At 32.9% G+C, this 24,801-nt stretch overlaps 3 protein-coding genes across 3 annotated transcripts; all 3 read left to right on the top strand.

Moving 5' to 3' along the window:
* Window positions 1-6,853: 6,853 nt before the first annotated feature.
* LOC102800481 (gamma-aminobutyric acid type B receptor subunit 1-like) lies at window positions 6,854-16,825 on the top strand. Its single transcript, XM_006818803.3, has 8 exons — window positions 6,854-7,099; window positions 9,874-10,011; window positions 10,134-10,304; window positions 10,830-10,931; window positions 11,933-11,998; window positions 12,250-12,384; window positions 16,341-16,491; window positions 16,677-16,825. Exons 1-8 carry the CDS (start codon window positions 6,854-6,856, stop codon window positions 16,823-16,825), a joined length of 1,158 nt encoding a protein of 385 aa, XP_006818866.3.
* Window positions 16,826-17,345: 520 nt separating this feature from the next.
* LOC146729093 (gamma-aminobutyric acid type B receptor subunit 2-like) lies at window positions 17,346-19,561 on the top strand. The gene is made up of 3 exons (XM_085495803.1): window positions 17,346-17,481; window positions 18,303-18,453; window positions 19,309-19,561. Exons 1-3 carry the CDS (start codon window positions 17,346-17,348, stop codon window positions 19,559-19,561), a joined length of 540 nt encoding a protein of 179 aa, XP_085351929.1.
* A 1,049-nt stretch (window positions 19,562-20,610) lies between these two features.
* LOC146729092 (gamma-aminobutyric acid type B receptor subunit 2-like) lies at window positions 20,611-23,184 on the top strand. The gene is made up of 4 exons (XM_085496090.1): window positions 20,611-20,730; window positions 20,882-21,070; window positions 22,708-22,811; window positions 22,986-23,184. Exons 1-4 carry the CDS (start codon window positions 20,659-20,661, stop codon window positions 23,005-23,007), a joined length of 387 nt encoding a protein of 128 aa, XP_085352216.1. The 5' UTR covers window positions 20,611-20,658; the 3' UTR covers window positions 23,008-23,184.
* Window positions 23,185-24,801: the final 1,617 nt, after the last annotated feature.

The following is a 24,801-nucleotide window of genomic DNA, read 5'->3' as shown; positions in this document are numbered from 1 at the left end:
AGCATAACTTATCAAACATATAAAAAAACGTAGAAAGGTAAGAACTAAAACTGTTTCAGGTGTATAGGTATATGTATTAATGGGATTATCTATACAGGGGATTATAACCCACGTTGCACACAGGAAACTGGATTTTCTTTTGTCTTAGACAGAAGTTGCATGTCCCTGTTTTCTAAGGTCTATGGTATAAGTCACCGTTTAATAAAAGAAAAAAAAATGAAAAAAAAAATCACCACGAAAGTCTACTACATCCTTAAATCAAGATGTTATATAAATGCGAATTAATCGGTTTTTGATTATGCAAAGCATAGATGCATACCGTAGACGGTATACAAATGTTTATGAGCAAGTATATAATCGAGTATTATAAATTGAAACATTATATGTGTGTTTGTTTGTTTTAGAGGTGCTTCAAAGTGAAACAGTTTGAATAAAACGTTCTTTAATCACTCTTATAAACTTGTGTACATGTCGTATACATAAACACTTAAAAACATGCGTAGTCGAGTGTTTCACCTTGAAACATTGCATGTGTGTTTGTTTTAGAAAGTACTTCAAGATAAAAATAATTTAGAAAAAAGGTGTTTTAGTTACTCTGTACATTAACCTTTTGTGAAACATTTAAAATCTGGTGTTTGGGTTAAAACATCGTTGGTGATATATCCTTCTGAAGTGTTTCAAACAGTTTTCGAAGAAATTGTTTAAATCACATATGAAAGTGCTCATATGTGATTGTAACACACACTACCGTTCACCAAATGCGGAGAACCAAAATCCGTCAGACCACGAGGTACTCAATTCACCACGTGTCTCGATTTCTATTTGTTCTTAAGTTAGTAAAACCATACATACAATTAATTCTTCAATTATGTCTTCTTCAGTGATTGTCTAGTTGGCATATATCTCATTATGTCCACTTACAAGTCCCGAGACATTGCACTCAATTTTGTTAATATTGCTTGCACGAAAATGGATGCATTAGTCCACAAATGTTCTATCAATAAACATTTTAATGACACATTTACGTCCTCGTAAAAAACTCAATATTTTATTTTGAAAAATTGTATTATGTGTGTTTACAATGTGCTTAATTTTCATCAAAAATCGTTTTAATAACTCCCCAAAACACTTTTCTCAAAATACTAAAACACTACTATTTTGATAGAAAATACATTTTTTGTATTATACACATGTGTTTTAATTACAACAACGTGCTTTTAATTTGGACGTGCTTCCAAGATTGATAGTGTAGTCTTCTGAATGAAAACCATGGCAACACAAGACGATCCCTTTTCATATGCATGTATTCGTTTTTTTATTTTCTCGTGTGAGCAAATAGTACTCAGGGCTAGGTTTGAGTTCCTGTAGTTTAAACGAGATTTGATCTGAATTTCGCGATACCCCTAACTTTTAAAAATAAATAATAAGATAAAATACAGAATACGACAAATAAATATATAATAAATAACAACAACATTTTTATTGACCAGTTTCGTCGAATTTCGACAAATGTTGACTGATACTTATTTTAGTGACTGACATATCGTCAAAATTAGTGAAATTTGTTCATGCTTTGACATATATCGATGGTATTCCGTGAAACTTAATGTGTGGAATTAAACACTAATTTATTTTGTAAATGTTATTTTTGTTTCATTTGCTAATACGTTATTGCAAAAATGTTAGACGTCTTGTTGCAGTATTGGTTGGAAACTTAAAATATATGACATTATTGATTTTAAAAAATGTCATTATCGGTTATTTGTTGTAAAGTTGCCTTTTGTGTTGTTTGAGTGTTTCATCGAGTTTTATTACAATATCGGATGGAACATTATCGGTCATTGATGCATTATCAGTGATTATTACATTATCGGGTCCAACAGAGCTCACCCCCTTCCACATCCTCACCGCATAAAATGGATAATAATGGTAATGGAAATTTCAGATTACTTTAGCAACACTGTAACAACACAATTCTGATTCGACCATTTAAGTGACTAATTGCAGGAACGCATCCTTTCAGATTTACTGAAACGTACATCGAAAAAGCGGTGGGCCTTGAGTGTGACAGAACGATCAAATATTTTTTTCAAAATTGCTTCTACATTAGGTATAATCAGACTAATCATATCATCAATGTTATATTGATAGCCATTGCCCTCTGGACGGGAATCAATTGGATAGATCATTACGTGTTATCATTTCAAAATTAAAATGTGATATCTGCATCGACGAGATGCATGTGTGTCCCAAGTATCTCAAACAAACGGAAATAATTTAGTAAGTTCAAAAGAAAGCCGCCCAAAATGTCATATTCTTTGTTCGTTGCCATATAACCGCGAGCTGTACTTCATTGCACTTAACACACTGCAGTCAATCATGGACATATCAAGTGGTAACTCTGTTCCGTTCATTCCATTGTAGCATAATAGCCAGCTTCAAAACGAAAGTAATGTTATCCCTTCTCCGGTATTATAATGTACTTTGATTCAGATTGGTGTAACATTGAATTGGCTAGATTTCATTTTTGTCGCCGCGTAATATTATCATTGACGTGAGTTTCTCTCGAGAAAGGTTAAATGGCAACACAATGATATCAACCATTAGAACTGTCACAAAAACATATTTGAACTAAGCTATATATTGGAGAATGTCTATTACGACCGTCTGGTGTCGAAATTAAGACAACGGGCACGGAAATCACTCAATACAACGTTGTTTATCACGATGTAAGACACATACATGACAATTCTTATAGATTTTAAACCAAGAAATTTCAACGTCTATTACAATTTCACCAAGGAGAACGCAATGCAACACCAACTGCAATACATTAATTCCTAGTTGAAACCAGCAAATGTTGACCGACTTCACAGTCTTCTGCCGTATGACACTAGTAATTTTCACTCTTTATATTGATTTAAATTTATTTTACCATTATCTTTATATTATAGGTAAACATTCATTTCCAGACCTCTGTATAATGTATGGTAACCTTGAATTTTGCGTATGATTCCTATCGTATCTTTTAGTTCTGCTGATTCATACCCGCCGATGTACATATAATATTCTAGTTCAGAATTGCCACAAAACCTCATACCTCGTTACTGTAATTACCCTTCCAATTATTTTAATATCGGAATAATCTCGTCGGTAATGTTGGATTATTTGCCTCATAGAATATCGGGATACCAATATTTTGACAGTTGAAACTGCCTACCCTCGTACATAGACCCTAAAGGTCTAATGTACGTGAAGAGGTGTATATAAAGAGAATATGACTTCCCGATGAAAAGTTCCAAGAAATCTTCTGTAGAATGCCAAAGCTTTAGTATTGTACAATAGAATATTGAATACTGAACGTTACGCTACGTTACGTTACAGCTACGATTTTGGAAAATCAGTGCTGGTGAAGTTAGCGAATTTCAGGCTGCTAAGAAGAGCCATCAGTGATCGATCTGCTGCAAAACTTAAAACTCACTTGTTTAAATTAGGTTATGTAAATATTGTGGACACCGCTGTTTTATGAGTTCGACCTACATGCATTTTGGTTGTATTATTTAACAAAAAGTCATTGTAATAATAATAGCAAAACATTAATTCAATTTAGTTTTAATTTTTACAATTTTAGTTCCAATTCCGACGCCACGATTGACAGTGCGGCGAACATCGACACATTTAATTACTAATTACTGCAAATTTAAAATATTTACCAGTTAACCTAATTTCCTAATGTTCGGTTTCGACAGAAAACTGGCCGAAACGTTTGTCGATGAATATTTGCGAATCGTGAGCGAAGTATCATCATCTCACCACAGACATACAGAGTACAAACATCAAACACTTACATTGTGATCACGATTAAAATGTATGACCCATAACGGACAAACCCCGTCCGAATAAAATCTCACTCTGTACCAATAGTGTGTTATCATCGCTTCCTTGCTTACTAATTGAAAATAATGTGAGGAGATTGATTCAAATTGTTGGCAGACTAATAAATATATATACGTAATTTTGTTTAATTCTAGCGAATCATACCCCTATCTTCTATCCTGAAGCTGAAAGTCATACTCTTCTAGTCACTACTCTGATTTATGTAGTTTTAACGGTATATCTGTATGAATGAATGAATGAAATTTATTTAACCAAAAATAAAAACATTAAATATGTAAATAGTGCATATTAATGTTGGTAAATACACAATGTACCAATAATGAATACTGAATATCGATAATACTACCAATAATGCAATTTTTAGGTACACAATGCAGAGTTGCGTAAATCAACAATGTGCGTGTATGTGTCCAATGTCAATGAAACTTGGTACATAGATTGATATTGATTAGCAAATTTCTGACCATTTTTACAATTTACTCATGTATACCATTCAACAGATTTCAATGAAACATAGATTCTCTTGGATAATGCCCAAAATTGATTAGTTGTTTTTAATCCGTGCATGCTAATAACCTAATTTGCATATGGAGTAGCATACATTTAGATTTTCTACTAATATCCTATCAGATTTCAATGAAACTTTGTACAAATATCTTCTGGGATGAGCTATATATATATATATATATATATTAGTTTAGTATTAAATTATGTGCCTAATAATTCCATAATTTGCATAAATTAACCAATTTAGAGATATTCCACATGTATACTGAGTAACAATTATGAAATTTCAATGACACTTGGTGCATGAGGAATTTGAATAATCTACAATCTGGTTACTTCAGAATTGAAATTCATATTAACTACCCACTTCGTATAAATGCATTCATGTGTCCTCAATTAATATGCATAAGTGTAATATCTCAAGCACTGTTGCAAACACAACTAGTACTATAATGGAGGCATTTGACAAGAAATATGACTAACATACCAATCAAAAGGCAGTAAAGCTATGTTGAATCTGATATTTGGAAATAAACATTTTGAAGAAACTTTTAATGTAAAAACCGAAATGGCGTGCGTAGGATATTATATAAGCAAATACTATGCAAAACTGATACATGATCCAACGTGGGCCCTCGTCGCATGCGGACTAGTCGTTTTTCAACATATGATTAATATAAAGTGACAAGTAAATATTTTAGGTTAAAAGTAGCAATAGGCAAATCAAGTGCTCACATTGCGCATGGAAATGATCATTACGCCAGACTTTTATGTAAAAGTATTATCCATCATAATTAATTTAGTGTTCAAGAAAAAATTCAATCATAAGGTATTAGGAAAGACACACAACTCATTACAAATACCAGCTAATGTGTTGTTTGTTATCTGTATAAGTTGAATCTTGTAATCCATCCTAATGCCTTGAATCTGTAATCATGTCTAAACACAAATGCAAATTAAGACATTTGAAATGTCTGCGTTAAAACTACGAATGCATGTATCTTTCCGATATTTCAGCATAACGTAAGTGCTGTAACAAGACCATTTGCCGCTGTATGTAGACACAACTCAGTACGCCAAGCCTTCGGACAATAAAGGTAATTCTTATTCGTAAATATAAAAGTGGAGATAACATTTTGTATTCGTATCGAAATTCTTCCCCCTTAATTACAGTATGCATGTCTGTAATAAATATTTTGTATAACGTAAGTAAATGTATTTGGTTATATTTTAGTGAATCATAATGTGCAACATTTTTGAGTTGAAGATAGAAAGTAAACTGACACAAAAATATAAATAGAATAATAAAAGCCACGTTTTTTTCAATATTTGGTATATGGACACAAATAATGAAATAATTATTTCCCCTATTGTTTGTGCGTTCCTAATCGTTCTTAAATGGCGATTATATATGAATTGCTGTAAATCTACCAGAATTGCGGTTAAAAACAATCATTTCCTTATTTTTTGCAAATTTCAGTATATTTTGACCAAACATACATGACTTGAAATGTCTGCACCAGTACAGTGTGTATTTGTATAAACAAAACTACTCACAATCACAAGTATCAATGGTTGTTGTATAAAACAAGGAATTGTTAAATATGAATATCAGTTAAACACAAGTAGCCAAGGAAATCACTAAATACGGTGACGCATCCACCCCTATGTACAATGGTAGAACCCTATGCTTAACATATATAAATAGTGTTCGATTGATAAGGCAATAGATTACCTCAATGCTCTGTCTGACTGAAGATTTTTGGAAATGTGAGTATCGACTTAATATATATTTCACTCTCTTAATACTGTTCCGTTGTCCCTCAACAATACATGATACAACGTATAGGGTTTATTACTCAGAAATCTTCTGATATCGCATCTAATGCACGAGAGATCTTGATATTTCGATATGTCGCCAAATCCAAGGATTAGTCGGTATAGGAAGCAGAGTTTTGAGTACGTTTTATAGTTTTCTTTGCGAACTTTTTGCATACACTGAACGCGTACTGTAATGGGTATACTGTGATATGGCACACTTTTAATGGTTGGACAATAAATACAATTATTTATTTTCTGATTGTAACGTTTGGTTACAGCGACTATTTCGCTGTAGTTCACTAGTAAAATATGGGAACACTAACTAAAAATGCGATTTATTGTACGGCGTGAGAACGTTGCTTATTATCTGGTATGGTCAGCCTGTTCACGCATATTGGAAAGTCTACAAGGAATTTTTATCTCTGAATGTAGTAACCACAATATCATATATATTTTGTTTCAACGTAAAAGCTATTGTTATTAGTATGAATCATTTATGTGATATATTTTTCTCTGTATTATAAATTTGTATTATTGATTTGCAGATCCTTGATGTATTTGTTGCTGTATGGTGGAACACCGCAAGTACACGTCCGTGTGGGTTGTCACACAGGGTGCGTCAAGCGAAATGTTGGCGTGGAAGATACCTATGATCCGTATTGCGTTGACGTGTATGATATTCTCATCGGTTTGTCTTGGAGAAAGAACCAATAAAACGGATCTATACCTGTTGGGTTTGTTCCCGATGAAATCATCAGTGTGGGAAGGTGGTGTAACCCAACTGCCTGCCGTGGAATTGGCTTTACAACATGTAAACGAGCGAGAAGATATACTGCCTGGCTATGAACTGAAGATGTTATGGGAAGACAGTCAGGTAGGTTCGGTACACAAAACGGTCATTCATTATTAGATATACAAACAAGTTCCCTAGTCTCGATAACATGTGTTGTTAGCCCTCCTGTTGACATTGATCATATACGCGTTTCGTGCTTAAAAGTCATCGTTCATTTAAGCATTGAGCCTGACTGCTCTAATCTGCCACGCGTACCCCCCCCCACCTTGTACTGACTACTGTCTTCATTTACTTGGCATGCTTAAGAATTTCAGTCTTTAGCCGGTATAACATTTAAGCCAATGTGGATATTATATGAACAGTACCCTCAACCAATAAGATGTATTACGCTGTCTAACTATTCGCTGTATTAACACAGCGAGGATTGGGGTGAAAACAAATAACAACCCCCAATCTGATGAGGAATTAAAACGCAACATACTTTTGAATATCATTACTTGAAACATTAAAATATGGATATAATCGATAGTCTAACTGTCATTGTGAAAGACGAAACGTGACGTTCTGCATGAATGTGATTTTGTCTAGTATGAGTAATCACACAAGTTGAGTGCGATTAGCCTTTCTTGAATGCATGAAGCCGACCACAAGTACGGCGTTTACAATCTTGAAATCACTTTGTATTTATAGTTTCTGAAAATATGATCTGTGAAAATAGTCTCTAATTTGTCTATGAAAAATAAAATGCACATTTGATGGCAAATACCACCCTAATTAAATGAAGTTACAAATTTAATGTGTTGCCCCTTCCGCAAAGTGATATTTTCACTATTATACCACTTCCGGGATCGACAAATGTTTTAAAATATAAACACACATTTTGTTTAATTGTGGAAAAGCAGAAAAAAATAATTGGACATAAAACAAGTAGAAGATTTGTGTCTGTCAGTGTGTACTAATGAAATTCGGCAGAAATTATATTATGTTTTAGTCAATATATATATTTTTTGCCGATAATTACATTTCCAAAGATGCAATGCGCGCAACTGAGTTAAAATGTGCTAACATCGCTGGTACTTGAGAGAATTGAATACTTGCATATAAGTTCAGATTCTTTGTAGCTATGATAATTTAGGTGAATCAGTATCACGCGTGAGACACACTAAACGTATTGTCGGGTTAGATTATGCAGAGAAATAATGTTCTTGAGTTTACTTATATACTGTTATGTTGACAACATTATTCACCTTTTCACAATATGGTATTTCATTAGTTATGGTGCTGGAAATATTCAAAGATGCAATGAATCTAAACAGTGAATCTGTGTTAACTATGCTAATTTATGCTAATTAGAAAAAATACGGCATCTACGAATGATGATTTTTTAATAAAAACGTATTTTACCACTTCAGAGATTTTAAATCTGAGTATGCAATTACCACCATTCTCGGGGGCTAAGCTACGTCACAAAACTATGCAGCCAGGACTCTGTGCGAGCTGCTGCGAAACGCCCATTGAGATGCCAGTGACAACAGCTGAAGTCGAGGCAACAAAACAGACTCAACTTAGAAGTAATACATAGCAACCAAATTTAGATATGTTGCATACAGTACAGTAAAGTTTTCTGATAGTTTTCGGACTTTATTTACACCATTGATAGTGGCAAGGCGATGAAAATACCCGGATGTCCGCTCCTCGAATAAACAAATTCATACAATTTGAACCTCACATACAATCAACAAATGTTAAAAAGTTCTAATCTAGCAAAATATGGAGTAAAACATATTCAGTACTCAATGATTTCGCTTATCTGAATTTGTGTGTGATTAGAAATATGTTACAAATTGTTAGGATAATTGATTACAGCTATGTTCTAACTGTTATAGGGTACATAGGTATAGTTATGTTTTAAATGTTATAGGGTACATAAGTACAGTTAGATTTTCTGGTGATACACGAGTACAGTTATTTGATCTAAACAAAAAGTTATTGGTACCAATAAATTACTTTTCGATTTATTATTGGCTTAACAAATCTGTTGGAAGATTTTCTGTTTTGTAATTATTTGAAAAAATCGAGTTTAGTGCATATTCACACCTTCTTTCAGTCGACCGGTAAGCGTCAGAGATATTTCTTGTTTTGTTGTTGTGAGTAATGAATGACTATAAATTATCCGATCAGATAAGATCAGTCGAGATTGAACGTCCATTGAGTTGCGTCTTAGTTATTCTACTTATCGTGAAACGCTTTGGGGAGAACACGAAAACATTTCGCGACATAATACTTTCAATCAATAACCTATTTCCGACATGTCACCATTGTACTGAAACTCTGTATTGTCCAATTTCCGGGAAAGTTACGTCAAGAGTGAACTGACGTAGGGTGTGTGCTACAATACACCACAGAACTGAGAAGTCGTGATGATGTCGACAGAACATATCAGAACTATAGTCAAAGAATGAAAATTTCTTGAAATATTAAGACGTATTTCGATTTGTTTGCTTTTCGAAAAAATGAGATGACCGAATATGAATGCGACTTTGAGGGAGCCTTGGTTAAAGTCCGCAGGCTCGACCGAGCGAGCCCGGTTGACGCCAGGATAGCGCATTAAAATGCCATTTGATAGAGAGATGACCACATGGCCCTGTTATGTAGTTCCAAACATGAATATGACTTCTGTGGCAAAAATGCACTATGTGTCAGCATTTGCACTTACAAAAAACAGTGACATTCAACGTCCAGAACTGTCGCCTGGCACAAAAACATTTTAAAAAGATAATGTATACGTTGTTATAGTAGCGTGTTAAGTATAAATGTCTGAATCACAGATCACTCGTTTTATTTTTACATTACAGTGTGACTCGGGTCGTGCCGTCGATGCTATGTATAGTCTGTTGTATAAGAAACCAACCAAGTTATTCATTATTGGGCCGGGGTGCTCAACGACGTCCGAATCAACAGCAATTTCAGCACAACTCTGGAGTCTACCACAGGTAGTTTGCTGAATTATATTTGTGGTGAAAAAACTATTATCAGTTGTTATTAGATGCTAATAGTTCCTCTGATCTTCAATTAAACTTCAATTTAATTTTACAAAAGCTTTATTACTCAACAGGTTTCTTACGCAGCTGGGTCCTCGTCATTGTCAAATAAAGAACTATACCCATATTTTATGAGAATGAAGCCCGCTAATACCGTTCACAATCCAGCGAGATTGGCGCTAATGCGACATTATGGTTGGAAGAAAATAGGAACGATCGTAGAAGCAACAGACAATTACTTGTCGGTATGAACTATGTTTTATTCTTCAAAACGTTAGATGTTTTCAGCGACCCACGATGAAGCAGCTCTGTGTCAACAATGTCATTTTCCGTTTCCGTTTTACATTTAATCATATAACAGCTAATTCATTTTAGCTAATTATTATATTGCTTATATTCTAATTGCTTTTCAATTAACAAATCAAATGTATGTTCACATTACATGTTCGCACTTCTTCGCATTGGGTTCAACAAAAAATGACGTTAGTCAAAACTCTGCCTGGTAAAAAAAATATGCTACAAATACAAGCGAAATTCAAAAATGGTTGACATGTATTCCTTCAAACATAACACATACTTAAAAATAATAGTACCGGATACTGATACAAATCATTTCAAGACAATTTCACTGAGCTTGCTGAAACTATTTTGTAGTAAGCACTTGACGCACTTATTATACAGAGGGAATTCAATTTCTTTCCATAAACGATAAACGTTACTTTATAGTGTCTTATTGAATAATAATTACCCTGACATGTTTCCTATTACAGTTGATGCAAGACATGGTTGTTAGAATGCAAAATGATGGCATCGACGTGGTGACCACAGACCCTTTCATTGACAACACTAATTTGGCACTGGACCACTTGCAGGTAATGTAACGAATCTGACAACTTTTGCATATTTTCTGCAAGATCATTTTGAACACCCTTCATAAAACCTTTCAACCAGCGTTCATATAATATATCATTGCTCTTCTAACGTAGATTACTGTATACAAATATATTGTCTTTGTCATTATTTGAAAGTACCCCGGCATATTGTTCAGTAAAAAAATTCCCTTGATAAAAATGCCACCTTCAAGCTCGATAAAAAACGTTGTACAATATTCCGGTTTAAACACAAGATGGCTTTTAAGGCCAGTTGATCGGAAAGCACTCAACGTATGTTGCTTTGACTCCCTCATCACCGACTCTCTGTACTTAATCATTCGCCGTGGTTCACTGGTAAGCCATGAATTGTCTCCAGATTATTTAATAAACTTTAGTTTATGGAATACAAATATTGAGTAATTATCTTTACAAGATGTTTTGGATTGCCTGCTTTTATCTACATTTGAGATAGCCATTTGATACCAGGGAAACTAGAATAATTTCAGAAACAATTTATTGAGGGCAATTATCTAATTACAGTATCTATACAGTGGTAAGATATATCACCAGTAGGTAATACCACACAGTATAGTCACAGAGCATAATTAATTAATAACTATGTTGGTCAAAGCCACTATGTTGCGCAAGATTAAATAAATGACATACAATCAACAAGAACGCCACCCAATATACTGCTAAATCAATGACACAGTCATAAAAACGTGATGGCCTGTATTAAGGAATTATCACATCTACAAATCAGTCATATATTTATCATATGACACCTGTAATGAAAAATGTACTTGGTTTAAAGAATCACCAAATAACAAAATGTTTATGCATGCACTTTGTGAACTAAGCCAGCATGCACCATACCCTATAAATATGTGAAGTTCTATCACTCACTTGTTGCATGAACAATGTATGACACGTCAAGTCTCAGTTACACAAGAGATGACTATGTTTAATACATTTTATATAATTGTTTTACCGAATATTAGCGTGAAGATGTGAGAATAATAGTTGGTGATTTCTACACTCCCGCGGCAATCGAGGTATTCTGTGAGGTAAATAATCAAATAATTATGGTTTTTAATAGATATATTAGGAATTAAGCCTCATTGTGCTTGGCCATGTAAAATCGTATCGTTTGCCAGTTTGTAATCCACATGCGCTTACTATGCTAAATGTTTTCGTTCGGTGATATGAATACATCTCAATTGTGAGAAGCTAGTGGAGATATTTATTCTCAATCATGAAAACAGCATGATGGATAATATTGTTAGGTTGTAATTAGTAAAATATCATGTCATTACAGGCTTACAAACGTGGTATGTACGGCGCGAAATATGTATGGTTCGTACAGGGATGGTTCACAAAATCATTGATTGACAGCGCCTATAGTGACTCCACTGTTGATTGCACACGAGAGCAAATTGATGAAGTTATGGAGGTATGCCTCACCGTTATCACATCTACAAACAATCGTTTTGAGGTGCTGTTTATGTTTATATATGTTGATTATTCATTATATAGTATATAATTGTACAATGTTCTATTCTATATTCAACATGGTTTTAATTTGTAAAAAAATTGTTGGAATAGCCCTTTCTAACAGTTTCGGGGAATCATCTTTGACTTACCTAGTTGATTGGAATCTGGCAAAGTTAGATGTAATAGTCATGTTTGGTACTCTGCTAATATATCTGAGCATTGCAATTGCTGTGTTGTACTAATGATGAAGTGTTGTTTTAATTACTGTCATGATAGCTCTCACATCTGTTTATCGAAGCATGTATAATGTACATACACACATAAATATCTAAATCATTTATATTCAATATAGATTATAATTAACATTTGTCATTACACTTATATCTTCTATGAATTTTGTATCTCAAATGATAGACCAGGGTTTTGACAATTATAATATTTCTGACTCAAATCTGTAAAGATGTTCAGCTATATATGTAGTGTTCTTTAACTTGAATTTTCCATTGGTCACACAAAGTTACCTATAATAATTGGGTCATCTATGGTTTTGATTAAAAAAAACGATGTTAACATAGGATGATTAAGGTAGAGATGCAGGTTCGTGGGCACTTGGGAGTGACATTTTTTTTTTTTTTGCTTTTTATTATCCAAACAGTCTTGTCTATAGACTGTAAACATTTTGTGGAATTGTGAATAGTGAAACATATTCAAAAAACGATTTTAAAATATAGATAACGGATGCAAACATTCTCTCTTTTGAATGCTTAGCAAGATTTAGCAAGGCTGTACATAAATAATAAAAAAAGAAACATAGTGAAAAAAATAAATGACGGGATCTCCATATTATGCACTATATTTAACTTGTAAGAAAACGATAATACATTTAAATTTACAGCCATTTTAATTATGAGCATTAGCAAAGTGAATTGTTATGCAAATTAACAATTATCTCAGCTTCTTTTTAGTGCACATCTCAGAACTTTAAAAAAATAGCTCCTAGACGCTTCGACCTTTTGTTTTGAAATTTTCACAAATGATTGAAAATGTGTTTATCTTCAAAACGCCGTCGGAGCATTGTTTTTGGTTGAACAGTGTTACAACAATAGTACAGACAACTAGCCTGGGTGTTAATTTATGCATAAACTTAGTAGTGAAAATTTGAGCTGATGCCCTGCACAATTGACAACTGGTAGACAGTTTTCAAGACGGCGCTTTCTTCATAGTAAACAGATGTATCCATAAGCCAATTTTGACCGGAAACAGAAGCATGGTTTATAAGCTAATTTTTTTTAAATCACTTTTGACCAAAAAAGCACAATTTCGTGCATATTTCTAACTACAGTGTCCATAAAAAAATACTAACAAAATTTTAAAATTCATACAATAAGCCGAAAATATATAGTTTGTGGACAAGGGAGGTCATCTTGGTTTCCTAATTAACTAATTAAAATACCTGTCAGGTAAACTGAATCTCTATCTTAAGTTGATTTGCAAATGAATATGAATCAAATGACAAAATTGTCTTTTGATATGTTGATTATTCATTATATAGGATATACTTGTACAATGTTCCATTCTATATTCAATGAGGTTTAATTTTTTTTTAAATTGTTGGAATAGCCCTTTCTAACAGTTTCGAGGAATCATCTTTTGACTTACCTAGTTGATTGGAATCTGGCAAAGTTAGATGCAATTGTCATGTTTGGTACTCTGCTAATATAGCTGAACAATGCATTTGGCTGCTATGTTATAATAATAATGAAAAAAACGATGTTAACATTGGATGATTAAGTTGATTTGCAAATAAATCTGAATCAAATGAAAAAAAGTTCTATCCTAACCAAAATATATCAAGTGATACATAAAATGACAATCTAGAACTCAATCCCAAATGATTTCATTCACCTTTGTGATATTGCATTTCCATTGCATGTTTTCTAATGAATATCTTATTATAAAAGTGTATTGACTAGTCGCACTTTTATATATTTAACAATTGAAGGTATAATTACTGTGAAGTTGAAACAATAAATGAAGACAAGAGTGTGCTAAAAAATAAATACTTTGTATTGTAAAATAAACTTGCTATTTTATATTTGAAAAATGACATACATTACAATAATTGTACAACAAATTCAATGCAATGGAATAGCGGTACACACAATTTAATTTGTAACCATCTTACATGAAAATATGGCATTTAGATTTATTTTTTTTATTTCATAATCGTTCGACAAATAACATTGTGAATGCATAATAACTTGATGCTAAAATAATGTCTTGCTTATTTTTGCAGTCTATGCTCTCTGCATATATGTATTTGACGAACCCGGACAACACTAAAGGCATTTCAAATTTGGTTAGTATGTGCTTTTTCTTTCTTTCTGCCAGTGTAGATATGTTTAAGGAACGAATGAACGAATAAATGAATGAACAGGTAGTGTCATTTAAATTGAAATTCAATGAGAGTAATTCAACGAGCGGGACGGAAATAGTCAAGTCGGTCGCTCGTGTTGATATGAATAACAATAATAATGAATAAATATTGTTATGTCGAATAATAACGGAATACTGATGGCGATAGTTAATTTTCATCAGCAGAATGAATGAACAAATAGTGAAAACGTCGCGTGAACGAATAAAAATGGAAAATGAAATATGCGTTTGAATGGCGTTTGTGTACGATACAACTATTATATAGATATGCAAGTTTGTTGTAAAACTGGTCTTGAAAAGGGCTTGAAAGAGTGGTTTATTTGTCTATATAAAATCGTCATAAAACAGATTTATTGAAAACTAAATCTAAAAGGTGATGTGAACTATGGCGGATATTTGCAGATTCACATCTTCTCTTCTTTAATAAAAAATCAACTTAAAACACACACATTTTGACCGTAGAATAAAACTATTGATACTCGATCAAATAAAATGTATTATTATGCAATTGTTTGATTATTGTATAGTTTATCATCATCGTTTATTTCTGAGAGACAATCACTTTACATTACGATATCTACCATTACTTGCTGCAAATCGCATATACAGTGGAAGTAAACATCAGTTCAGTTTAGCAATATGATAGTGACACCGTTTGTATTTTCACGAACACGTAAAATAAAAGACAATGTAGCCAACTCACGATGAGAATATAATGATTATTAAATGAAAAATAGATTGTATACGATGTTTCCCTGATTTTTGACTCCCTTGTGCAAAGCAAACAATGGGAGTCATTGCGGTTATCCTCTCTATATGTATGTCTGTCTGTTCTACCAAAAACCACTATTCAGATTTCAATGAAACTTGGGACATGTATGCTTTGTGAAGACCTGATTAGTTTTGGGTAAATACGACTAATAACTGATTTAATGAAACTTGGTATATAAGTACATGGGGACAATGCTAAATACCGGATTATTTTGGGATTGAAATGTTAGCATATTAATTGCCAAATTTGGATAATATGCATAATCACTTCATTGTAATTTGGTCCATTGAATAGGTCTGTAATTTAGTTTAATAGATTAAGCATGTATATTTATTCTCTAATCAATATTATATGATATCTGAAAAGATATATTCAAATTGAACTTATGGTAGCGGTGCTCTGAAAAAAAAGACTGTAAACCTCAGAAGTACAATCAACTTTATTTTCTGTAATCTGGATCACATTGTTTTTACGTCGTAAATATTAGTTGCCAAGATTTTTGTTGGAAATGCACATCTTAAATTGTTATTTAAATTTTAATATGTCTTCAGTTGTTTTGATTCGTAAAATGTTTTATTCTAACTGCACTTCGTTCTTACACAAGAGCGATACAACCACATATTCATGTTGGTTACAGTTCATATATGAAATTTCGATTACACAACTTCAACATTATATTATGACATAATATGTTTATTATATTTCAGACTCCAGATGAGTTTCTGTCATTATACAACAATTATATGAATCACACTGCTGACAATTTAGTGGGATATATCAACATACCCTACGCATATGATACTGTATGGGCAATAGCATTGGCGTTAAATGACACTATAAACGTACTGAAATCCAACAGTAAGAACTATAATTTGTTTAATATATTCCCGAATTTTCGCATCAGTTCAAGTGTTATGATTTGCGCTATATGAAACCGGGTTCGTTCGTTGCACTATGTATTTGAACTTGGAATCCTTGATAATGATCAAAAACAAATTACATGTGTAGTTGTGCTCATTTTAATTTTGTATTTTTGGTTTAAGGGAAATATAACAACAAGCGATTAGAAGATTATGAATATGGAGATTGTGAACTTGCAGACTTGATTTTGAGCAGTTTCAAAAATGTGTCATTTTCTGGTGTCAAGGTGGCGATTTTATCATTTCATCGTGTTTTAAACTTGTCCTATTAGGTTTTGATTTGACATTGTAGTGATCATGTCCTTGTCAGTTGTATAATTTTGTTTTTGTGCATTGTCTTGTTGATTGTATGTGTTCTTGAATTGTTGTTCAATCATTTATGGTTTGGTAAGATTCAGTCACATTTACATATTTTGTCTCGTGTCTGTGAAATAAATAATGAGTAATTGATATAATATGTGGTACTTCATGTAGTACTTCATGTAGAAATCTTTTAGGTATTTTTTCCAAATTCAGTATTTCCATTCATAATGCCTAAAAATTAAATAATAACATTGTTTCGGGATACAATACATAATGTGTTTTAAGTAACTAGAAAACTGCATATTCAGCCAAAATTATACCTTTGTGTTTTCATTTAATCTTATCATAGACGTACACATCATTTGACAATAATGGTGAAGCTTCAATAGATTCGAGATGCCAACAATTTCAAGGTACTACATCATTTCTTTCTCTTACTTTATTTTGTCGCCAATACTCCCATTATTGTAATATTCTAAAAGACTGTTCATGAGAGAAGGAAGATTTTTTGTTTTAATTGTTTGCTCTATTATTTCAACAGGCGGCGAGATTGTGGAGATTGCTAGATATTATATAGGTACTGATTTTCTCGAATTTAAGAGCAAAGATGCAGTGATATGGCAAGGTAAATATCATTGGAATGTACAATTTATGTAACTGTTATTCAGAACAGCATTAACACTAATTCTAAACGCATTGATAATATTGATAACAGTACCGAATCAAATATACACAATTCATTAATGTAGATTTCACAATTGTTATTATGATTTCACTTTAAGTATTACTATCAATGCAGGCATTTTGTCCGGAAGCTTATCAGAAAGTCACACGATGACACTTTCCTTACGAGTAATACGTTAATGGTCCGTTTAACTTCTCTGGCAACCATTGATACTATACTAACCATTCGATTTCGATGTTTAATTTTCTTTAACCGTTTAAACTATGTGTATACAAAGTTCGCATATAACTTGAAGCTTTCAACTGTTAGTCATATGGTGAAAAATTATGTAGACATTTTGGTTGGACCGAATTGACAACTAAATGCTCTTCTTACTTTAAAATAAAGAGTACAGTATTTAATAAACAAGTAAAATTAGTATTTTATATTTATTGAAGTTATACATGAGTTTTTCTGAATTTTCTTGTCAAATTCAGTTGCTCTTATGATTTAAACAGTTTTACAAAAATGTCCATAGTCATTATTGGATTTCAACTCAAGGCGGTGTATATGTACATCAAAATATGTCCACTTTTTTTTTTAATTGACGTCACTCCATGAATACAAAGGGATCTATATGCATTTGTTTTACTCATTTGCCTGTGTTGTGTAATGTACGTGTGAGGTAATTGTTTTTCCAGATGGATTGATGATTTTCACTTGTATTCCCCATATGACTGTTCATTTATCCATGACTGGGTGTTTTATTTCAATTTCACTAGGGTCAGGACCACCGAAGGATGAAATTGTCAAAGAGTACCGAATCTACACAGTACCAGATTACGTGTATTTTATTATGTCTGTTTTAGCTGCCACTGGAATCATATGTGCAGTCACATTGTTATTTTTCAACATCAAATTCAGGCATAAGAGGTAAGTAGGAGTAATGTAGTAGCAATTCTTTATTAATCTGTCAGCCACACATTGGTGATATTTTTTGTCAGGGTACATACCCGCATCCGCCACCTTGTAGAAGTAGAAGGAACATAGCAAGCCAGAATTGTCAACAGTCGATCATTTAGAGACATGGGTTTAGGTATAGATCGACACCAAGAAAGTATATTCTAAGTAGTCTGTTTGTAAATATATTTATTGAATATTGCAGCCCAATCCCTACTTTAATTCGGATTGCCATAAAGAAGTCTGATATGCGCGTAGTTCATGATTAGAATGCCACGCGTAAACCGATTTTCCCGTGCGCGTAAGTTGCATATTGATCGTCGTCACACACATTGTATTAACATTTAATATAATTGATTTCATTTATAATATAGTTGCGTTATGTTTGGATTGGAGCGTGTGTCTAGGGTTGCGTATTAATTTGAACTTTAAAAAACATAGAAATGTTTGCGTAACTTAGATTTAGTAGGTGGTAGGTACGGTACAATTATATTAATATTAATATAAACTACACAATACATTCCACCTACTAAACCCTAGCTATGCAAACTTGACTTAAATTCGATTAAATATTAATATAAATTATAAAAATAGTGAGGGTCGTAACTTGGTAGATTCGCCGTCATTTAGTAGGCGTAAATAAAAGTCAGCATAACTTTTTTTTTTGAAATCACATTTAAATCATTGATGACAACATGCAGTCGACTGTTATCTTTTTAATTATGCTAATTACGTGTAAAAATAATGCCAATATTTACTAAAACAAAAGGTCGCTTGTACTTGGTATGTAAAAAAAATAACTCAACTTGTTAATATGTCTTTTTTTAGAACTATTAAGATGTCCTCGCCAACAATTAACAATTTCATACTGCTTGGGTGTATCATTACGTATTCAGCGGTTTTTGTTGAGGAATGTTGCGACACTCCAACAGAATACTCACCAGTTTACTGCAAAGCTTATGTCTATCTACTAATGATTGGTTTTTCGATTGCTTACGGTGCATTATTTTCAAAGACATGGAGAGTGTATGTAATATTCACCAAAAATCGTGTTCAGAAAATAGTAAGTAATGATTTATAATATCGCAGTCCATGGAATGTTTTTTTTTACTTTAATTGACTCTAAACAAGCATATTTTTCTGCTGAGCAATGTCTTGTATTTTTCTCAAAGGTTGTATTTTGTCAACTTTAAAACAGTTACCACACGAGGAGTGATACGTAACGATAGATATTCAATACCCGGAAATATCGCAAGGCAATCGCATATTTTATAATCACCGAGTCCTTTGTCTACTGGACATGATGTGCAAAAACATGTCGTTCATCTTTAAGACAGAAGGCTTTCACATAAACATGTGAGCATTATAGTGACAATAAATGGTACATGCCGCCTTTCAATTAGAAATTCTGAAATCACACTAGTTTTCTTCATGTCGGTTATTATTGCACGCACATTAATATATTTCTATTTTGATATTGCACAGAAATATATATATAACCATTTGATTTTCTAAACATTCTTTCAGACTATTACGCTGATCTCTTCTCTTTTAAGTTACTCTTCAAAATAAGGATTATATATTGTTGCTAGAACAATTTTTAAAATGTACATTTTTTCAATTATATTTACTAGTTTTCTAAAATGGTATTCCTCTTTAGTGGCACCATTCTGTTTGTGTGGTTCTTATCAGTTCAAAATAGACAAATGGTTATTTTAATAGGCATATTCACTTTCAAAACAATAACTATTACAGAAAATAAAAGACATGCAACTACTTGGAATTGTTCTAGTGATTTTTGTCGTAGATGTGTTGATAATCACTATATGGGAGATAATATATCCAATGACGTCACATCTTGTTACAGTGACAGCAGTGAGTATATTACATTTATCATATTAAATATAATCTATTTGCATACAATCAATGATGTCAGTATTCACTCCCAACTGTCGGTACATGTGTTTCAAATAAACTGAATGGGTTGTGCATCAACATTTTACGAGATTTTGCCATCATCGTGGAGCGTCAGGAGAGACAACATTCAGTGTACTAACAGTATAATATCACCGTTGTCATTAAGTTATGTCACTATTGCATTTTTAGCCCAAAGAGCTGGAAAACGTTATAATCACTTATCAAGTATCGTCCTGTACATCAGAAAACCTTGGTTACTTTATGGCTGCTATCTTAAGTATCAAACTATTGCTACTTCTGTTCGGTGTGTTCCTGGCATGGGAAACTAGAAAGGTTAGACCTTGATTCATTGAATATTTTAATTTTCGCTACTTTGTACATTGCAAAATAACATTATACGTTTATGAATAAATGAGTCAATAAAGTCCTATGTCTGTGCATGTGTTTGAACACGCTTACTAATACGGAATGTGTTAATTTTCAGGTGCATATCCCTGCATTGAACGACTCACGCTATATCGGCATATGCATCTACAACGTGGTCATCTTGTGCGGTCTCGGTGCACCCCTGGTCTATATTCTACGATTTCAACCGACTCTGTGTTACGTAATTTCTTCAACATTCATCATTTTGGGGACCACTGCTACTCAGTTCTTGCTGTCTATACCTAAGGTATGTATTAATATTTACCTCCGATGTGGATTTGTTTCAAATTTATCAACCACGGACAATGATTCTGGCTATTTTCTTGAAAAAAAACAGTTTATGGTATGATGTATGAGACTGACCGGTATTAAGCAATAACCTGCTTGTTCTTTATGCTATCCAAAATATCAGGCAAACAACTTAAACATTCATGTTTATTTGGGAAATAATGTAATTTTGGTATCAATAATGTTATAAAAAGGGTCTCAAAATTAATCTGTTATATGCACTGGTACAAGTGACACAAGAAGTGTTTATCCTTCCTTATATCTTTCTGTAACGGAATTTACCACGATCTACATGATTCATTATATCGAGTTGTGGATGTCTATTTGAATAAATTAAAACTAAATGCTGAAAAAAACGCCAAAAATTGTAGACATTGATGGTACATTAGTTTCCGTGATAACAATGTACGGAACCTTGGCGTCATGTTTGACATCGAGATGGCGATGCGGGACCACATTGCACACATTAGAGACATTAAGATGCGCATACGAGAACGGAACGAGAACGTTGCCTGGTCGTTCGGCAGTCGTTTTGAACGTGGTCAAGGTGACTGACTCGTAGTTGATTTCCGAGAGCTTTTCTCGCTGTCAATTTTGAATAATTTTCATTGACATTGATAAAACGTTTTATATTAGAGTGTTTTTGAATATTTATGATGAAATAAGAAATATTGGATGCATTTTAGCTGACATTTATACCCACTGAAAACGCATGATATTGATCTGCTGAAAGAGGATTCGGCAAACAGGCCTAGGACCTCAGCAGAGTGGATGGAAATAGTGAGAGCTCTGTCAAATGTCTGTGAACTAACTACTAATTCTGATTCCGGACGTGAAATGACATAACAAATTTTATTAGGTAGTTATTGTTGCCCAATGAGAGACGGATTGACATGGTTCTGGTTTCAGTTACGTTCCCATTGTGGGCGCTTGTACTTAATCGTTTTCTGACACCCGAGAACGTAACGCAAACGAAATTAGAACATCATGTTACGTTCTCGTTACGTACGCAAATCTTAAACTCTCTATTGGGAAAAAAAACGTCATTTCAACAATTTCAAAGAATAACACAAATTAGAAAATGTTCATCTATTGAAAAAAACACAATGGTGGTACACGTCCTTGTCAGTTCGAGAATAGCACTACTGTAATTACCTGATGTATGGTTCACCCAGTATGCTGATTTCTAAATTGCAGATGATGCATAATGCTGCTAGTTTTATCGGTGGCAGTAAAACATACAGGATCATATCAATCCAACACTTATTAGATTACATTGATTGCCTGTCAAAGTTGAAGATCATACATTTGAGTCTAACGGAAGACGGGCATCACTGTATATAAGCGACATGCTAATACAATACGTGCCACTAAAATCTATGTTACGTTTCGCTAAATGGTTTTTATCTAACTTCAGACATGTATACAGGACAGGTGCCATGTATGAAACTAAATGTATAACTTTTTTGAGCATAAGACATTGTTGCAATGTTGTGAATAAGTATTTTTAATCTATTGCCATTCTGCTATGCTATTTCGATTTATTATATGATGTTTCATATGTTTATTGTGCTTCCTTCCTGGAATATTTTACAGTACATGGACCATAAAGTAGTACAAGTTGAACCTCATAAAAGTCTACATACCAGGATTACAACAACACACAGTTCGTGTGCTAATTCTAAAGATGTTGAAATTCAGTAAGTTGGGAAATTTCCATATTATAAATGTATTGAATTTTTAGCATTTCACAACATAACTTTTTATGTTGTTTTTTGGTGAATATAGTTTATCTACAAATTGAGTTGCCTATTATAAAAAAAATGCGGCCGACAGACAGTAATCATAACAATTTCATGTTTCATTGTTTCCAGGTGTGACTTATTGGATGCCTAACTGAAGAAACAGAATTGCCAATAAGCATAGCAGGCTGTAATATATTGTAGCATTCATTGGTCGAATACAAAGCTGGATTGTTACCTTATGGCCATCTGGTCAAATCTGATATTGCAAGTCGAATTGGATGAACATGTATATCACTATTAAAATTATTTAACCATTTTATGTTTGTAATTTTGGTTGCATCATGTGCGTTCTATTTTTAAATTTAAGTGTAATGTATTGTATTGTATTGTATTACAGTGCAATATATTGTATTTTATTATATTGTGTATTTATGTGTAGTGCGACGTAGTGTAGTGCACACGCCGCATTTATTCATCATAACCAACAAGTACATTTATAGTATAACAGTAAGTAACATATTTTCAGAAAACGTACAACTTCTCGATTTTGGGGAAATCAATATTGGGTTTGTAAAAAATAATATGACCTTCTTCTAAATTCAATATTGATAATAATAATAATGTTACTTCAAAATAATAACACAATCAAAACACAAATGGAATTTTTCACTACTGTTTCTTCAGGGGTGCTTCCAACAATAATGGCAATGACTGGTATTCGACCAGTGATGCATGTGTATATTCTAAATTAGGCATAATATTTGCTAACAAAGAAATAACATTTTATACCAAATAGTGTCCACAAGTTCAAATGACTGATTTACTTATGTTGATTCTCGACACACGTCGCAAGATTAAATATAGAAGTTTTTCAAGGTACAATATTTTATTTTATACTGAGACTATAATTATAATAATAATAATAATAAAAGGCGAGTTTGGTAAATTTTCGGTTAGTGCGTTCAGTCTAGAATTCTGTATTGGCTCTGATTTCTTGCATTGTCGCCTAACCTATTGGTAAACACTTTGTAATTGTTTCTAGTAACGGAAAGAGAAAGAGAACAGTCTTGTGGGATTTTAAAATTTGATAGCTCTCACACTCATTAAGATCGAGCCAGCGGGTTGGTGATGTAATTTCAATTATTAAAGTATAACCAATTTATTTTGCTTTGAGAGCACTTTATTACGTAATTTTAATCTCATCATTTTATATATATGTATTGCTACGGCACAACAATAGATCATAATGATCAATTGATTTCAGTGATTAGACATAATAATGTAATATACTATGAGGTAATATACTCAGACAGTACGCTATTGCATTGACCTCCGCTTCGCGTTGGTCGATACTACCGCTGTATTGCCTTCGTGCATACTTGCGAGGTATCCTCGTAATAACCTTATTATTATTATACATCTTTTCTTTCCAAGAATACTTAATCCCGAAATCCAAAACGTTTAGAACAGCGAACGTCTCCTGATGGTAGCCATGTTTGTTTTTATTATTAGAGGACGCTTACGCAAGTAAACATTTCATAATTGTAATTTGCATTTCCAAATATGGTAGGATGAAAATAACCTGTAAAATACCTCAAAATTACGGCACGCTGTAGCTTATTGCGTTACGGTGACAGATGTATAATAATGTTACTCATGCATTACTTGTGTATTCCTACTTTTTTATCTTCGTATCACCGGTCATATATATATATATATATATATTGTTTGTATCCTGTACATTTGAAACGATGAATAAAGCATTATATATTTAATTTTGCTCATCGTTGTATTTGTGGAGTCGCTCCTTCTCTCCCATGTGGTACACAGATCGCAGGATTATGTGTATACGAGAGATCAAACAAAACTAACCAACTTGAAAAACGTCAAATAGCACTTAATTTTTATGAATTACCAAAAAGAAAAATTTATTTAATTTATCATC

Source organism: Saccoglossus kowalevskii, chromosome 22, assembly GCF_978046115.1.
Source record: "Saccoglossus kowalevskii chromosome 22, keSacKowa6.1, whole genome shotgun sequence".
NCBI lineage: Eukaryota > Metazoa > Hemichordata > Enteropneusta > Harrimaniidae > Saccoglossus > Saccoglossus kowalevskii.
The sequence above is the reverse complement of the archived record's forward strand: the minus strand, read 5'-3'. Positions and strand labels throughout refer to the sequence as shown.

Coding starts and splice junctions, on each gene's coding strand:
- LOC102800481 (XM_006818803.3), top strand. CDS start 6,854: ATGTTGGCGTGGAAGATACCTATGATCCGTATTGCGTTGACGTGTATG. Junction 7,100..9,873: donor TGTTATGGGAAGACAGTCAG/GTAGGTTCGGTA, acceptor TTTACATTACAG/TGTGACTCGGGTCGTGCCGT. Junction 10,012..10,133: donor AACTCTGGAGTCTACCACAG/GTAGTTTGCTGA, acceptor ATTACTCAACAG/GTTTCTTACGCAGCTGGGTC.
- LOC146729093 (XM_085495803.1), top strand. CDS start 17,346: ATGAGAGAAGGAAGATTTTTTGTTTTAATTGTTTGCTCTATTATTTCA. Junction 17,482..18,302: donor AGATGCAGTGATATGGCAAG/GTAAATATCATT, acceptor CAATTTCACTAG/GGTCAGGACCACCGAAGGAT. Junction 18,454..19,308: donor ATCAAATTCAGGCATAAGAG/GTAAGTAGGAGT, acceptor GTCTTTTTTTAG/AACTATTAAGATGTCCTCGC.
- LOC146729092 (XM_085496090.1), top strand. CDS start 20,659: ATGGCTGCTATCTTAAGTATCAAACTATTGCTACTTCTGTTCGGTGTG. Junction 20,731..20,881: donor TGGCATGGGAAACTAGAAAG/GTTAGACCTTGA, acceptor GTTAATTTTCAG/GTGCATATCCCTGCATTGAA. Junction 21,071..22,707: donor TCTTGCTGTCTATACCTAAG/GTATGTATTAAT, acceptor AATATTTTACAG/TACATGGACCATAAAGTAGT.